A 19093-nucleotide genomic window follows, 5' to 3' on the forward strand; every position below is an offset into this window, starting at 1 on the left:
CCATTTCCTCCAGACTTTGTTTTTCAATGTCTGGTGGGAAAAAAAGTATATTTAAGCAATTTTTACATTATCATGCTTGACATTTTTAAAACCAAGTTTTCGTGAGAATCACCCATGTAAACGTCATGTAAATGTAATGAGTACGTCAATCACTTGATCTCCTGTCTGTTTTATTTTAGATACAGATGCGCGTCTCTGTCATATAATTAAATGTCATATTTGTTAACGCATCCAATACTTATTTAAATGTTACTCCGGTCGGTGGACAGCACTGGCTTCCTCCAGCGACAGCAAAACCTCCCAAATAAAAAATGCAAAGCAAAACGGAACATTACAGATAATAAATATGATCATGGATTTCTTTTCGAGTCCTTTTGCTTCTATGACAAACTGCTCTAAAGTTTTCTGTGGACTAGCGCTGCGAAAAGCCTTTATATGGAGCTGGTTTGGGTGTGTTTTATGCAAATTACCAACCTTGTGTACGCAGCCGCTCATGTAGAACACTCCAAATTCACTTAAGAACAACTATAAGAACAAATTCATGTACGTACGCACATGTTGTGAATTATGCGGAAATTTTTTGTGAGAAGTTCAAGTGTGCGTATTAATACGAAAAACGTACGTAATTATTAGTGAATGAGACCTTTTATACAATATACATTTTTTTTGTCTTTTAATATTGTCAAGTAAGGGCACATTATAGTTGTGTGTATGTCCTACGCTGAAGCCTCAATGCTGTAGGCTACACGTCGGTTTTTATATATGCTTCTGCATTGTCGTCCACATTGATGTGCAATTACACATGCAGACCACTAGTAGGCAGTATCAATGCATATAACCCACAATAGCAATGCAACAGCCAAGGAAGAAGCAGCTTGGCCAGTAAACCCACAAACGAAGAAGCAGCAGCTTGTCATGAATGATTTGAAAAGACCAGCAGGGATGGAGGTTAATAGACAGCGACTTTTGTTAAAGTTTGGGTTAAATTACTGCTCAACTTGGCCCACTTTGTTCTTACCGTCACAAGCTGAAATGCCTATGAAGAAATGTGACACAGATATTGACGGGAGGGGTTCTAGTGAATCAATCACAGTGCTTGCGGAACACATAGAACGGATGCATTGTTAAAAAAATTTAAGGCTATGCACAGCCTATGCATAACCTACTATGGCGTAAAACCATTCGCACAACTATAAATTAAAGTCTAATGCAAAGTAATGCATCAAGTAATGAGAAATCCTCTATAAACATTGAGAGGTAAATTCTCAAAGTGTGGAGGGAGTTTTGTCCCCTTGAGTTCAATAGTGAGATAATTGACTGATGCTTAGACTTTTTTCATTTAGATGGCAAAATGAAGTTAAGGTAGTCTACATCTGACAGGGTTTATAACCTGGAACTAAACCAGGTGTTGAGTATAAATGAGAAAACCAGCCATCTATAACCATGAGAGCAGTTTTCCATTCTTTGTATAAAAAACAGAGCTATAATTTAGCAGGAAAATGGGCAACAAGTTATTCATCGAGTCATTTTAGCAGATTCTCCACTGCCTACACGTTGACAAGCAAGTCCTCAGCACAGCTTAACCTTTACGTGAACCAAATTGATTCGGAAATGACATATGACTTCAAAATTCAATTAGACTTGTTTATTAAATAATCTCCTGACAATTGTGATGAGACTTTCCGGTCTTGTGGAAGTGGCCATCTCTGATATTTAGTCATTGACATCGAGTTTGACTTTGGTTTTCGATCATACAGACAGTACTGGAGTGGCTCCTGTAAGCAGACACTGACTGTGGCCAAGTATTTGAGGTTTTGTGTGTTTTTTAAATGGAACGAGATTTAAATGAGAACTTGAGCTCGGTTCCCAAGCCTATAGAGACGACGATCTGTTGTTTATCTTGCACTGATTTTATGCACCAAAACACACAAGATTCACTGGCTGTCACCGTCCTCACCAGCACCTCAACTAAACAAAAGAACCATGAAATACACAGCGACTCACTGCTGAGCGCACAAATACACACACACAAACACACACAAACACACACACACACACACACACACACACACACACACACACACACACACACACACGTGAGGTGGAGGTGGAAAAACCAAAGCTCAGATCATGAAAGGGAATGTGGGAAATACACACATACAAAAACACTAAATGGCTGTTTACATCATGAATGACAGCTATAATGATACACCAATGGACAATAATGTTATGTAAAGTCTAATCTTGTGCGGTGAAGTTGCTCATTTTAATTGCCTGTCAATGCTTTATAGTTCATCGGCTGGAAAAAAGCTCTTCTCCTAAAAAAAACCTGTTAATTATCTTAAATGTGCAACAATTCTTAGCATCAAATCTTCAAATCTTTATTGTTACTGAGGTGAACAGTACTCGAGTAATTTTACTCTATTCAAGTACATTTTATCAATAATCTATACTTGATTAGTGTTTTTTTTTTAAAGTTTTAATGTTTATTCCATTATATATTACATTAAACACCTAGTGCTTTTTTGCTTTTACTCAAGTAAAAGTAAGTAGAAGTTTTACTTAAAGAGCATATATTATGCCTATTTTACAAAATGTAATACAAGTCTCTGTAAGACCTTTGTTCATCTTCAGAACACAAATAAAAGTATTTCTGATAAAATCTGAGAGCTTTCTGACCCCTAATTTGACAGCAACACAACTCACAACTTTCAAGGCTCATAAAGGTAAAAAAATACATCATTAATATACAGGGTTTCCCGCAGCACTTTTCAGTTCAGGCGGCCCACCTAAGCTGGGAAACCCTACCACCTTAAAGGGAAACTTCACCCATTTGCATTAAGCTTTGTACCGTTAGAACCCCAGTCATGTTTTTGAATGGTCGTGCATCATTCCCTCAGTTTCCCCTGAGAGGGGAGAAATACTGATTTCAGTGAGGCACTTCCTTCTTTCAATGATGTAAAAGTCGTCATTTTGCGTCATTGAAAGTAGGAAATCCTGTATCTCTATTGAGTGTGAAAGACTACAGACACTCATTCCTCATTTTTCCAAGGTGGGGGCTATGGGTGGGACCCACTCACGCTTCAGACCAATTACAGATCAGTGGGTGGGACTTACGAAAATATACGAACACAGACGGGAAAAAACGATCAGCCGCCATCTTTATGCTAAGCTAAGCTAAACAGAAGTTGTGGAGCGAGTCAGACTTCATGTTACAATAACAGTGGAAGTTAATCAATATAATATAGAAGAGGGTGATTTTGCAAGCGTGATGCTCTAATCCGCTGTTCATTGCACCTTTATGAGCCACAATACAGCAAAGCGCTCAGGCAGATGCAGGAACAGAAGCCCGAGGAGAAGCCGGAGCCTGGGCGTCGGCTGGGTAGAGGAGCCGGGGGAAGACACCGCAACCATCGGCCTCTGCTGCGTAGAGAAGCTTGCCTGTTCTTTCGCTGTGTGGCTTCTTTATAACATTTCTGCATCAGATAAGAATATTGACGTTCGTTTGGTGAAGGTTTCGAGGCAAGAGAGCAACTTTGCGCGCTTGGACATGTTTATTTCACATACGCGTTTGCTTCGGCTTCGACGAGCAAACGCGCTGCGGAGTATATGAGCTTGGACAGACTCGCGCTGTGTGCTTTCGGTTTAAGATTTCTGGATCAGATAAGGAAATGAACGTTTGTTTTGTGAATGTTTCTGGTCGCGTGCTTATTTCAAAGACGTGTTTCGGTTTACGAGCACAAGCTCCAAGAGCTGAGGCAGCGCGTCTGTGGAGATATTGTGCAGGGGACGCGTTTGTGTGGAGGATGCATGGTAAAAACGGACGTCTGACTAAAGTGAGTGCTTCTATTTTCTTTGTTATACTAAGGTGGCATTTATATGCACAATGGCATATCTGAGCGGTGTTTTATATGTCTATATTGTGAGAGCAGTGAGGCTGATATTACACAGATGTAATTACAGTAAACAAGAGACAAAAAGAAAATGGGTAAAACTAAATAAACATTTTAAATGCATACCCTTTTTTAACTACTTGAAAAGACATTTGTACTGCGGATCTGAAACCGCACGTTACTGTTTGAGTAAGACTTTGCTACACACCAGGCCAGAGTGTTATTGTGTGTACCACAATGTAACATCACGTTTAAAAGTAAGTCATGATTGGTGTCTGTCAGACACAGTGGTGGTGGCTATTTCCTTTGTTTTACTAACGTGGCATTTATGTACACAATATCATATCTGAGCCGTGTTCCGATTAATGGGAGTGGCTTGCAGTGCTGTGCATTGTGGTGCATAGTGGGAGTTGTAGTTTTTCATACAAATGTGCTCTAAAGTCACATTTTGTCTTTTCTCGGTCAAATAGGCACACAATTCTACATTTATGTTACATTTTGACTACAAATATGACTCACTTTCCATAAAGATTAATGTTCCTATCGGGTAAATGGCCCTTTAACTAGGCCGTCCAAAAAAAATAAATAAAAATGCTGCAGAAAATGCCGTCAAATGCATCTCGTAGAATAGTGCGGACGCGCTTCACACCGCGAGCGGGCCCGCGCGCCACATGGCCGAAATGAGAAAGACCTGGTCCGTCATGTCTGGAGAATAGCCAGTTGATAAAACGTGTGTCCGTGAGACCTGTAAGTGGACTTATGTTTTGGGTTTATTTACGCCTGTTATTGTATTAGTCTATAGTTCTTGCAAATTTAAAATAAGTTAGCTGGTGATTTTCTTGTTTGAGCAACCTGTTAGCTAGGTTTCACGTGCCTGTTGATTACATCAAATTGTTAAGCGCTCTTGCTCACATTAATTATGTGCATTATTTACATGCTACAGTAGTTACACTCCTTTAAGATAATGTAATTAATAGTGGGAAAGAATCAGTTTTTTTCATTTTTGCGCCATCTATCATCGTTCGACTGACGTTCTACAGCATCTGCTTCAGTTTGTGTTTATTAACCCTTTAGTTTCACTTTATCACGCAGCTATTCCCGTTAAAGGTAAAAACATTTAATTCATTAATAATCTAGTATGTATTCATTTTCTGTCATAGTTTCTTCAAAATTAAGTTTTGAGTGTTTTAAATAAAAAAATTTAAATTTTCATCATGACCCGTACGCCCCGCCTCTTTGATTGCCACGTCCCAGGCCCAGCACACCTGCCAAACCCTACCACCTTAACTAACACATTTTCTGCGGGAAACCCTGATATAGTCCATGTAAATGACCTTTTTCCATCATTTCTTTCCTCCGTGTCAGTCTCCAACATGCATTTAAAAGAGCGGTTACAAGGTGAATCTTCTTCGTCAAAACAGCGTATACTGCATCAGCAACATATGCAAGCATCATAGTTAGCACCACCCTCATGCTGTGTGGTGCTCTTGTAAACATTCGTTGGAGACTGACACAGAACAGAAGAAATTATGGAATAAAGCAGAGGGGTTTTTACGCACAAAAGTATTCCTGTCGCTTCATTAAAAATATTCAAATGTATTCAAAGATTTTTCAAAGATTTTTTTCCTAATTTGTCTTCTGAAAATCAACGTGTTAAGGGTGTGGAACGATATGAGGGTAATTAATTACAAAATTTTCATTATTGGGTGAACTATCCCTCCCTAACTCAGCACAGGCCATCAATTTAGTGTGAAAGAATAATAAACAGACTAAATACAGGGAGTTGAAGAAACCCCTCCTTTATAAGACAAGTGAAGCCCTAATGCTCAGTATGTGGTTTCTAGCGACGCTCTCTGTGGAATTGTGGGTAGATGACTGATATGTTAAATAAAATACATGTGTGTCAGTTGCAATTTACAGCTTGATAACAAAATCAAACCACTAACATACTCCAAAAGATAAGATCTGCCTGAATGTGATGAAATCCTGTAGTCAGCAAATTAGTAACAGACAGATTGTTTTAAAGGTGCTGTAGAATTTAAAACTGTATTTATGTAGGTATAGATGAATAATAAGAGTTGTGCACATGGTAATGACATATCATGAGCCTCAAACACGATTGTTTCCTCCTTGTTATGTAAACCTCATACATGCAAAAGACCGCTGGAAAACAGACCAATCTCAATATAACACCAACTGTGACGTTACAGTCCAGATGTATGCCCCAACACTCAATTATGTACAATGTTATTACTGCTGCATTAGCGCTATATACTAGTTAATGCCACACGCCAGCGCCTAGGCTGAAGTTCCACCGCTGACGCCACAGTTACGTTTTGCAGGTCCATACTGAAAAAACACAAACAAACTTACCACTCAGAAACGTCCATTAACAATCTCCAAACAATTGATTATTCCTCAAAATCTGTATCTTCATCTGATACAGACTCAAACATAAGATCTGTTTACACACACACACACACAGAGAGCCACTAAAGCAGCTGCTCCGAGAAACAGCCAATCAGAGCAGAGCCCAACACCATCACCCACGACCCCCTCAAATAAGGCAACAATAGACCATTTCATTCCAAAACAAATCCTCTGGGCCATATTTGCACTTAATAAAGTCACAGACCTTCTATAGATATCAGAAAACAATTTAATATATTATTTCAATGCATTCTTTGACACCTTTAACAAGAAGCTCCTGTACTGTCTGTCATTAGCAGTGTGAAGATGACTGACAGCTGCAGGTGCGAGCGAGTTTATTACCTTGACAGCGAAGCTACACTTTCCAACTCGCACGGCCTCCTCATCCGTCTGCCACTGGTGCGGCCGGCTGGACTCCGGCACATACACGTCTTTCTTTCTCCTGAAACTCTGCCGTAGCTTATTCATCGCTTCACTTCCTCCTGCACACAGAGAAATATATGGACAGGTTATTGCTTGATAACAGCCAGAAAATAAGAAGCAGCCACACGGACAGGAAGAAATCTGACTGCCAAGTAAAGCAACCGACTATGATCACATTTTTAATGATGTAACTACTAGTGACCTTACAATAACAGAGCAGTGTAAAAAGCTAATAGATTGGACGTTTTTATTTGTCTGCTGTGATATCAATATAATACAGATATCAAAAAATTATATCAATACATAATAAACCAAGTGGTATGTATTGTAGTACCGTAGCACAATATATTGTGATATATCATATTGTGACCCATGTATCATATGGACCTTGCCAACAAACAACAGTCTAAGATGTCTAACTTGCACTTGTTTATGTAGTAAAAAGCAGTGAAGACGACTTTTAACAGTATGGAAAAATCACGTTATCTCCGTCAGATATTTATGATTGGCTCAAAGCTTACATCAGTGTGTTGTGACCTGGTACATGTTCATATCAGTAATCCTATACTTTGTTTACAAATACAATCATAGCTGACACAAAAACAGTGGTCATGCACACCGAGTCACCTGCCGTGTCAGACCGCAGACAGGTTTTATCAAAGCCATGCAGGACATTCTCCAAAGACAAAAACCTCAACAAAATTTTCATTTTAACTTAACATCAGCTCAGATTTCAACATGAGTCTCATTTGAATCAGTGAGTCAGGACACAAACACACTCACAGCCAATGAGAAACTGCTCAAACACAATACAACATTAGCATTAAACCTGGGCCAAATATAGCTTGTGTGTATAATGTGTGTTTTGAAAGACAAACACACAAACAAACTACTAAAACACCAGACCTGAGACTTTGGCTAGAACTAAAGACACAACTTATCTCACAGACAGTGAAACAAATATCTGTTTAGTGTACAAAAAAAAAGGTGCATTTACAGTAAAGAGTAAATCTGCATTTCAGCAGAGAAGAATGACACTAGTTTAAAGATTGCATAAGGCAACAGAATAAAAGTGGAAATTAAAATATTTAAAATAGTCTCATTTAACATGTATTAGAACTGGTTTTCACGTTTTAAACATAATTTTTCACATACTTGAAATTATTGCAGTCTCTCTTGAGCTCCTGTCCCTTCAAAATCTCCCCCAAAATGCTTAGACTGATTTGATTGGTCAGTTGGTCACAGATCTGCATCACACACCACTGCACATTAACAGGGTCTGTGTTTTTTAGACCAACACATTTGTAGTTATTTTAGTAAATGTCCTTGCTTTTCCCAGCCTACAATGGAAGAAATCAGGGATCAGGAAAACTTCTGACTTTCCAAATCCCAATTTAGGAATCCCAAAAAAGTGCATCCATCCTTTTACAGAGGTAATCCACACGACTCCATGGGGTTAATAAAGGTCTTTTGCGGGTAATCAATGCGATATTTTTAGAAAAATATCCATGTTTTAAACTTTATAAACTATAATAACTAGCTTACAGTAACTACGCCATCTTGGACGCGATTCACAAGAGCCACTGCTCAATGTACCCATGGCAACGAACGTTCACTAGGCAAAAACTCTCGTTTGAGTCTAACTGTGGGTTCACAACAGACGCGAGTTCAACTATTTGCGCGAGCAGATTACATACAAAGTCAATGCACCAGACGCGTCCTCACGTGGGGCGATGCAAATAACATTATAATGGGGGTGGAGCACTTGCCGCGCAAACACGCGCTATTCGCCTCAAACGTATCTTCACCCAAATTGAAAATATTCAACTCGAGCGAAAAATTTGCATGACACGAAGTTAAATCCCGCAAGTAATCTAGAGCAAGTAACGCAATGCCCCGCATTTGGTGTGTACGTAGCATAAGATGGTGCCGTTACCAAAAGCTAGTTATTATAGCTTATAAAGTTTAAAATATGGACATATTTGTTACAAAATCATTTCAATTACCTGTAGAAGACCCTTATTAATCTATTAATCACTTTTTGGTGGTTTAAAGTCAGAAGTTCCCTGATCCCTGTTTTTAACATTCTAAAGCTTGCAAGAGCAAGGACATTTACTTATATATAACCCCTCAGTCGGCAGCAGTCAAAAAGACACAGCAGTGACTGTACTTCATGAGGATCCTCAGGAAAAACCACCTGCAAGAGCAACTGCTTGTGTCTTTCTATCACTTCTCCATCGAGAGTGAGATAACCTACTGCATCTTTATGTGATACAACAGCAGCTCAGTGGTGGAGAAGAAAGCCCTCCAGGGAGTGATTAATCATCGGCTGCCCTCTACCTTCCCTAAAGAAACCTCAGAAGGGCAGCAAACATCCCAAAAGACCCTGGACACCACTTGTTTGAATTGCTGCCCTGTGAAAAACAATTCAGGTTCATCACATCACGGACCAATAGACTAAAAGACAGATTTTACCCCAGTGCCACTGCCTGCCAGGCACATGCTGATAAATACACCAAACTAACCACAGGGTAAAATCATACTTATATATATGACACGGCTGACGTGTTATCTGGTGCACCCCAGCTGTTTTTTTTTTGTGCACCTGGGCTTCTTTTACAGTCTAAGAGAGATGCATGCTGTAATTTGAAGAAAATAAAAACTTTGCACACATGTCTGAGGATAACACGTCATCCACGTCACTGCAGTCACGTGACTTTAGTCTCACGCATGCGCTTCACAACAAACGCGGAAAAGAAGGCAATGCTGAATAAAGTCATAATATTTTAAATTTTTGGACCAAAATGTATTTTGGATGCTTTAGCACATTCTATCTGACCCACTGATGTCACATGGACTACTTTGAAGATGTTTTTATTACCTTTCTGGACATGGACAGTATACCGTGCATAGATTTTCAATGAAGGGTCAACAAGCTCTCTGACTAAATCTAAAACATCTTAAACTGTGTTCCGCAGATGAACGAAGGCCTTACAAGTTTGGAACGACATGAGGGTGGGTAAACTATCCCTTTAAAACTTGTGCGCTATTAAAATACAATAATGCAATGCTCATAGATTCCAGTTTTATTCAACTCTTCTTTTTCTTTTCTGAAGCAGCTCAACCAGGCCTCATCTCCTGTGTGTGTGCATGCTTTAACAAAATATTTAAACATTTAAATAATTACATATTTTGTAAAATTTACTAAGGAAGTGCTTTGTAGTTCCTTCAAGCTGTTTACTGTAGTTCTTAAAAAGTGATAGCATAAGACCTCTTCAATGAGGCCTTGCTAATGCTAACCAGCCAAACCCTGACCTCAGACACTTGACCCAACACTTATAAATGAACTCAGAAGAAAGTATTTTTCTGTCTACTGCATATAAATATTTGTTCCCAGCGAGCAGATTCATACAAATGCATTGTTTTGCATGCAATCTTGATGGCCAACATTCACTTTCAGTGTGAGAAAACTTCAGAGTGGCAGAGGAAATGAAGGGGAAACTGTTAATAGGCACAAGAGATTACTGTTTGTGTATCTGAGATCAAAAGACAGAGCTGCTGCCAATGATCCTGTTCATCTACTGTCAGAAGATGAGAAAGAGAGAGAGAGAGAGAGAGAGAGAGAGAGAGAGAGAGAGAGAGACAGACAGAAAGAGACAAAACTTCAGTAGGTCTTCTCTGCTGGTCTGTATTTGGGTCAGATGGTTTATGCATTCGAGGACACATCTCTGCAGGCTTCTGCCTCCACACATCATCTCATCTTCAGTGACATCATCATAATCTCATCATTAAATCTTCAGTCCTGTTTACATTGAACAGTGAGCTCTGGAGTCCTGTACATCACATGGGTTATTCATTTATCACATGATCCTGATCACCCAACCATTAGTGTCGTCTTCTGTTTTTACTATTTACTGAAGAAGAAATTACGTCTGGTCGTTCCACAGTCAGTGTTAATTCTAATAAACCTGTCTGTACGTTTCTGTCTCTCTGAGGAGTGTACGTGGGAAAGTGAGACTGGTGGCAAACGGGCAACTTTAAAGAAAAATGAAAAAGGCAAATGTGTGTGTATGGAAAACAGAGTCATCATGTGATGAGGCTTATCTGAACTACAAGTCACTTTCAAACATCAACTTGTTAAACTGTCGCCAAACAATGTAAAACTCACTAATTTAAAGCTATATACCACAAGAACAGAGGCTCACTGACAGTTTGAAAAAAACATTTTTGTAGCTATGTGCAATATTGTTTATGTATGTGCTATCTGATACAAAAGAATATATTTTGATTTCACACCAGATTTCTTATACTACGTACACACCAAACGAGGGGCATCGCGTTACTTGCTCTAGATTACTCGTGGGATTAAACTTCGTGTCATGCAAATTTTTCACCCGAGTTGAATATTTTCAGCTTGGGCAAAGATGCGTTTAAGGCGAATAGCGCATGTTTTTGTGGCAAACGCCCCACCCATATCGCGTCATTCCGAAAATGAATATCAACCGCGTCCTCCCATCTGTGCACTAGCACTTCGGTTTACTCACGGTGATCAGTCGTCAAAAAAAAAAAACAAGCAAACATAAAATCTCTCTGTTATTGACAGGGTACATATAAACAACATGATCTCCACAGTATTCTTTTTCTAATAAAAACATTTCTTTATGTCTCCATGACAAAGAGACAAATAGCTCTAAAAATAATAATATATTTAATTTATTGTGTTATGATTCATTTAATTTGATTTCTGTACCTAATGCTAATTTCAGACCTTATTAAATGTACAACTTTGTTCTTTTTTATAAATGTTTGCAATTTCTTTATTGTTTATTATATTTTTCCTACCCGCTTTTTGATGGTCGGAAAAATAATCTGATCTGTGCCTCAAAAACTGTAATGTGATTCGAACTGTGAGTTTTTTTGATCGTCACACACCCCTAGTAAGTACACAGTGATAGCCATAAATGCAGTTGTACTAATAATTGTCACAAAAATTTATTTCAGTGTTTCGGTTTTTCGGCCTTGGTTTGCTTTTTTCGGTTTTCGGCCAAGAATTTTCATTTCGGTGCATCCCTAGTTTTATCCCAGCAACCGTGCCACCCAATTCACATTGCCCCGCATGAGTTTGTGTCTATTCGCATGAGTGCGCACTAACCTTATCCATGCTTGAATCATTCATATTTACACCAAGATTGTTGAAAATGAATATCTATGAATTTGATCCAATTGAATTGAATTTAAATTAAATTGGTCACACCCTGTTTATTTTTTATCGAGTGCCGCAGGATGACATATTTTTGTTGGCAAAACCCGGAAGCAAGTTAGCATTTTAGCACTTTTGGTTCCATCATCAAGTGTTATATTAGGTAACAGGAAGCTGATAAAGATGAAGTGAAAAGGGTTGAATGGGAGGAGGGAAGCCGGCCTGAATGCTGAATGTTGTGTAAGAGCTGCTCTATTTCTTTACCAGTCCTGACAAACAGCCGCTTTTAGAAACACACAATTACAGCCAAGCAGAGCAAATCCACAAACAAACACACACAAAAAAGAGTTAGCATCTTCACTGAGCATTTCACACTTCTCCATTTATAAACCATTAACACTATTATGAACATCATTAATGCAAATGCAAAACATTTTCACAGCCACACTCAATGCAAGTCATAAATGAGTCCAGGGTTCTGAAATGATCCTTGTACCCTATCGTCAGATTTCTTACCAGGCTATAATGAGGTTTGTGTTAAGCATTTATATGCTGATGATCATTGCATTTGCATTGGGTGCTTCTGGCAATGAAGAAAGTACAAGCATATGAATGCACCTGCATTAACCCACATTTGGTACTTGCAAATATAACCCCACACAATAGGACTTGCAAATATTTGTAATTGTAAACAACTACTTCAATTCATCAAAAACTATTGCAAGTAATCGGCTACATTATGAGAAAAAAATAAATATTATTATGTCTTATTACACAGCTGGTTGGAATGCTTGATTCTGATTGGCCATTTGTAATTCCCAGATAACCACTCAAAACAAATAACACATGGTAACCCGGATGCTGCAAATAATTTTAATGAGTACAGTTAAATATTACACAAAAATGAAATATAAATATATGTCTTTTATGACCAAAATCTTATATCCCGATAGGATTCATTTTATATCATGGTAACGATATATATCAGGGTAGAGTAAGTTTATAAGGTTTTTATGTTATTAACATCTTTAATGCCATAGAATTTCCATAATTATCATAAAAAACTAGGGATGCACCGATAGGATTTTTTTGACCGATACCGATTTAAACAGACAACTTCTGGCCGATACCGATTGCTACTTCAAAAAAAAGTTGGACTTCTTTCCCCCCACTAAAGTGCAGTCTGTTTCTTTTATTGTTCAAGACATTTGAGACAGCTCAACAAAGGTTTTCTGTCGGTGCTTAAGTATAGTGCACAACAGAACATTAAATAATTTTAATTGAACAACAGACATGCAATCATTGCCTTTATGTGGTTAATTAATAAACAATCGGTATCGGCCTTTCTCGTGCTATTGCCCATATGCTGATGGTTTCAAATTCATCAAAAATCGGCCGATAAATATCGGCGGCCGATACATCGGTGCATCACTATAAAAAACTTATACAAGCATAAAAAAGAAAGCACAAAACAAATAAAACTCAAGCTCACTGAAGATAATCAGTCAGTGATGAAATTAGGATAATAAATAATTATATATCTGATTAAAGGTTAGAAAGTGTCAAGAGCAGTCAAGTCAAGAGCAGTGAGATTTTCTCTCAATGCTGTTTGATTAGCATGAGTGACAGACAGGAGAAAAATTTGGTAACTTCCCCCTTAACACCAAAGTCACTCCGGACCCAATATACTGTTACACGTGCGTTAGCTTTTTTAACTGTTTACTTTCACTTAAGACCTAAATCGTTGTGTTTATGAGGATACATATGTGTATTTAAGGCCAAAAACCAGCAAAACGTTCATGAGCTTAATGAGCAGCGGAAATGCAGCTTGCGCGCTCCACTCACACAGAAACAGCGTGTGCATTTAGCACTGTTGTTTGTGTTTCAATGGCTTCAGAGGTAAATAGCCGTGTTATAAGCGGGATAATGTACAGGCAGCCGGTTGTTATTGTGAAATAAGCCCTGACAGTGTGATACTTCGCAGATCACATTGTCAGGGTTTATTTCTGTGATAACAACCATTGTTTTCCCTTACTTATGCCAGCTAGATTCAACAGCAATGTATAAGGAAAATGTGTTCATTTGCAAGTCATATACAAATAAATCTTTTCTATTCTTACTCTACTTGTTGAATAACCAACATGATCTACTGACTGTCTGACAGAGAATGATTCCTGCAGTTTAGTAATAATGCTCATGAGACATCTGCTGTCAGATCGATTTAAACTCCACAATACAGAAAGCAAGGGAGAGTAAATGTGGTAAATATAAAGAAGCGAGAGAGAAAAGAAATCTTCAACCTCATGCCACAATTTTCCAGCTTTTCAAAAGGGAATCAAAAACAGTCACCCATCAGCTGCCAAATGTATTGTTCATCATCCTTAGAAACAAACGAAACCACTGCCTTCAAAAGTACAAAATCAAACCCAATCCATCTACACATTTAGCACATTTTCACCTAGAACTGTGGCAATATATCGATCAATAATCGATATCGAACGATAACTGGTGAGAAAAATTGCTTTTGCCAGCCAAAGCCGATAATTGGTTGATATATCGGTGCATCCAGCCAGTAGACATGGCCGATATATTCCGTCAATAAAAAGGAGAACAGGAAAATGCAATAAATTTGAGCTCTGTGTATAGAAAATGTAAAAAAATCACTCGTTTAATGTTCAATATTAATTGTCATTAAATAAATGAATAACATTCAGATAAGTTAAACTTTAGAATTTAGTTAATGCAAGTTAATATAACCACTAAACTATCAGTATCAGTATGAATAATCGGCTATCGGTGGAAATTATTCATATTGCTGCATCTCAATTTTCATCTTTCTTATGTTTTCTTAATATTTATTATGTAATGTTTTGAATCTTTTTTTGTCATTACCCGTTTTATGTACAATGCTTTGGCAATATTATTATAACTAAACACAATGAATAAAGTACTTTAAATTGAAAGAGAGAAAAAGAGAGAGAGACTCAGAGAGGCTCTCAGTGGGTCTGTCATGTCTTCATCTGTGTTAATTCCACTAATGATCAGCTAAATCCACACAAATCCAAAGAAACCAAGTGACACTTCACATTAACAAATTGTGCCTCTGTGTGCAGTCACCTGTGAATGTGTGCTGTGTTAAAGATCAAGAGAACAGACGATCTTTGAAGGCAACAGTCTCATGTTCACTGGATCACAGCTCAAGTCCGCTTTATTCTTTTTTCAAGTAACTCTCGAGAACGAAGCTGAAAATAGTGCAACTGTCTATGCAAAAGGTGCTTTTTGTTCACAAATATCTTCTTTATGCAAAGCATAATTATTACAGGAAAGAAACCAGGAAATCCAACAGCTGGTTGCTAGTAACTTACTGTAGAAGATAAAGACTGAAAATGTTTCATGTTCATTTAACTTTGAACAAACTGTTGCCAGTAAGTAACATAAATGTAAAATCTACATTAAGTTACTGGCAGCTAGTTCCCAGTAATACCCAGTAATAATGTAATTTCTACAGATATTTTTTACAGTGTAAGATTTTTGTGAAAAATCAGCCCTAACAAGATCCAATTTTACAACCTCTGGGCTGGGCTACCAGTCCAATTTTTCATACCACTTTATAAGGGATCTTGTGCGTATCCAAGCTTTTTCAAGTGCCAAAGGGAAAGAAATCAGACCGGCTGATAGATGGAAATGTTTACCAGTCAAATTTCTCAATGACCACTTTTTTGTCTGGCAGGCTAAAATGTCATTATGGGCCTTGCCAACCATTACGCTACTATTGTGGGGACAGAGATGGATACATGGAAGAACAGATAAAGCATTTATGAGTCAGATTAAAAAGCTCTGAAAGACAAAAACATTTGCATATCTAAATGAAAGTGAATGCATGTTTATGGCCCATCACTGTTATCTGTGTCATGCAGGTCTGTACACATCCACTATGACACTCACGACTTCATGTGAATTAATCGGAAGTTATTGCACATCTTTTAACATAAGACAGGACAGTTCCTGTTCAACATCTCAACATTAAAATTGAAAAGAACTAAATTGAGGAGCTCACATGCAAATGCCTCTAAACACCACGTCCATGAAAAATGAGATAATGATATGTTCCTGAAACGTAAATCATGCCAATATATGATTATATCATACTGGATACACACATACACAAAAATAAATAGATGACTTTGAGAACGCCTGAAAATCTTTCTAACCGGATGCAAAAATTCTAATGAAATATAATGACAGAAAGCTTTGGTTGATCCTTATACCTTCAGGGACGAATGAGAAAGTGGATTCAATTTATAGCTGCTAAATGACGCACACTGACCCAGTTTCCTTACTCTGATGCTTTAAAAAGCTGACACAGACTTTAAGAGCGAATCATCTTTTACACACACAAACTCTCATGTGTCTGAATATTTTTGCTTTTATCATTATATTTTAAGGAATTAATGAGTATATCACAAATACTGTTTGCTGATGCTGTTCACACACCATATAAAATGCAACTAAAACAGGCTGATGCTGAAAGACCTTCAACCAATATTTGCCGTGATATACCGGCTGCTTCTGAACTTTGTGATACTTGAAACTTTTTTGTATATTATACACTACACAAACAACTTGTGCAATCTCTCACAAACACTTGTATATCCAATGACATGCTGCTATTTAAATATACTGTAACTGTACACAAATTGTATTCGCTGGTTAAGGTATTTTATTATAAGAAAATATAATAAAATATATATTTTTCAAAATAATTGTAAAAATGATTTATATAAAAGCTATTTGAAGAGTTTTGTTGCAAATCGAACATTTTTGTCAAAACATGTTTATGTTATCATGTTATTATTTTGTTTTATGTTGCTTTTTAGCTGTATTTTTTAAGTTATGAAGGTTTAAATCAAAACAAACCAACTGCAGTTGAATTGATATTAATTGGAAAGCAAAACCAAAAATCAAGATTTCTGAAAAATTCTCTAATTTTGCAACGAAACTCTAAGTTTATTTATTTTGTAGCCATAATAACAATATCAGAACTGGGTATATCATAAATGGATCGCAATGACATTGCTTGAAAAAAACAGGTGTTAATGCAATAATGTGAGGAAAAACATGATCACATCATATATAAATGGTATAGACTCTACATAGACTTTGCATACTACTAACTTTCATGCTTTATACTAGGGCTGCAAAACAATTAATCACAAATAATCTTTTGCAAAATAATAGTATATATAATTATAAATCCTTAGATTCTTATTATACATGCATGCGTATATATGTGTGTGTGTAAACAAAAACTTTTATTCTGCGAACGATTAGTCGCGATTAATTGTTTTGCAGCCCTACTCTATACACAGACTAAAAGCTTTTTAAAGTTCACATGCTATTAGGTGCATCATTGCAAATCCTTGAACAAGAAAGGGAGTTTGTCTGACAACTTTTAAATGGCATACAATTATTTGTCCTCTAAACTGAAGTGAGGAAAGGTGACACCAGATAACAAAACTTGTTCCTGTTATCCGCTGTAAAAATATATCAAAAGTCAGTGACCCTTAGTTTGATATCACTTAGAGGTTATCTTTAATTCAGAAAGTGATAGTGCAGGTCCTGTAAGAGTCAACTATAAAGTTATTGGAAGTCTGCTGAAACCGGAGCTCCTCCGCTCATGTTTTATTCAGACTGATAGTCCAGCAACAAACATCTGAAACCTGTGACTAAAATCACAGACACATCCAGCATGAACCTCCCTCCCTGAAACCAGCAGGCCACCTAATCCTTTCATATTACAATGGGCCATTCACTCAAATGAAGAAAGCAATTTTTCTGATTACACACACAAGTGAATGTGTCTGGATCATATTTCACACAAACATCTTTCTTTTCTGAAAGACAAATAACTCTGTTGTTTACTGTAAAATTGTTTTGATTTGTCATATTTTCCCTTTTTAAGTAGGCTACTGTAATGTGGGAAACGGTAAAGTATTTTTTACAGTTTTACCGGCTTTGCTTATTTAATTAAAACAACCATTGTGTTACAAAGATTGTATTGTGATACAGTAAAAATACACACTGCATTACAAGAAACAAAATATTTTATAAATATTTGTAATGAAAATAATATAATGCAAATCAATCCTGTTGACTTCAGGGTGAAATTTGACCCAAGAAAGAACTGAATACGTGCAGGTTCAGAAAGTCAGGTTTTGTGTAAGAAGTAATCTAATTGTTTCCTTTCTCCAAGCATTCAGGTAATATAAAGGGAACAAATCAAATTCAATAAAATCAGATAAAGAGAAGCTTGAGGGTGTAAGACGTTCTTCCTGTCTGAAAGACAATACTGAGTAACAGGAGCTTACGTGACTCACAGTGTTTTACCTGAAACCTGCGCAGGGAATTTCATCACAACCTGCTTAACCAGTTCAACCGCTCGATGAGTCCCGGCGTATTTAACATTCAACCCGAATCACTAAATCACGAGTGACACTCGACTCAACCAATTGTAGGTCTGTAGGCTCATACCTTTAATTTAAAATGACTCTTTGTCTGTCGCCCAAGACAATGGCGACTGTATTGCATGAGAAGATCACAGCTAAGCAAAAAAAGATGAATAACCACTGGCACAGACTGTACAGGTGCTTTGATAGCTTAGAAGATAAACGTTCTTATAAACAGCAGCTCTATCAGAGTAAAGGCCGCTGAATGAAACTCAAATAAGACTCGGTTTGCTTCTCAAGGGAAGACTTCAAGCAAGGCTTCAAACAGACTTAAATCCCTCACTGAGCTTGCAGCACAGTTGAGAAAAGACAGCAACAAGGTCATATAGCTTGACTTAATGCACATTCATTTAATAAACATCCCATTTCTATTTCTATGATGTGATGTACAGCACTACAGCTTATTTTTGTGTCTGATTGAAATAAAAGTATTCACAAGAATCTCTTGTCAGGAGTGATGATTTTATTAGGGATGCACCAAACGTTCGGCAATCAAAATTATTCGGGTTGGAAAAATAGCAAAAAAACGCATTTTCGGTCTTTGTCCCAAGTAACTAAAAAAGAATGAATACATTTTACTGATAACACAATCAAATAGCAACCAGCGCTAGGGCTGCAAAGGAATGAAATGATTTGTGGAC

At 37.4% G+C, this 19093-nt stretch overlaps 1 protein-coding gene across 3 annotated transcripts in view; it reads right to left on the reverse strand.

Annotated features, from left to right (window-relative positions):
- The window catches only part of numb (NUMB endocytic adaptor protein), a 49650-nt gene that overhangs the window by 22573 nt on the left and 7984 nt on the right, over window positions 1-19093 (reverse strand). For all 3 annotated transcript variants that reach the window (XM_055172811.2, XM_055172813.2, XM_055172812.2), the window contains exon 2: window positions 6666-6805. In XM_055172811.2, the coding sequence (XP_055028786.2) occupies window positions 6666-6791 (126 nt within the window). In that variant the 5' untranslated portion in view covers window positions 6792-6805. The remainder of the gene's footprint in view (window positions 1-6665; window positions 6806-19093) is intronic.

The sequence above is a fragment of the Misgurnus anguillicaudatus genome, chromosome 7, assembly GCF_027580225.2.
Source record: "Misgurnus anguillicaudatus chromosome 7, ASM2758022v2, whole genome shotgun sequence".
Classification (NCBI taxonomy): domain Eukaryota; kingdom Metazoa; phylum Chordata; class Actinopteri; order Cypriniformes; family Cobitidae; genus Misgurnus; species Misgurnus anguillicaudatus.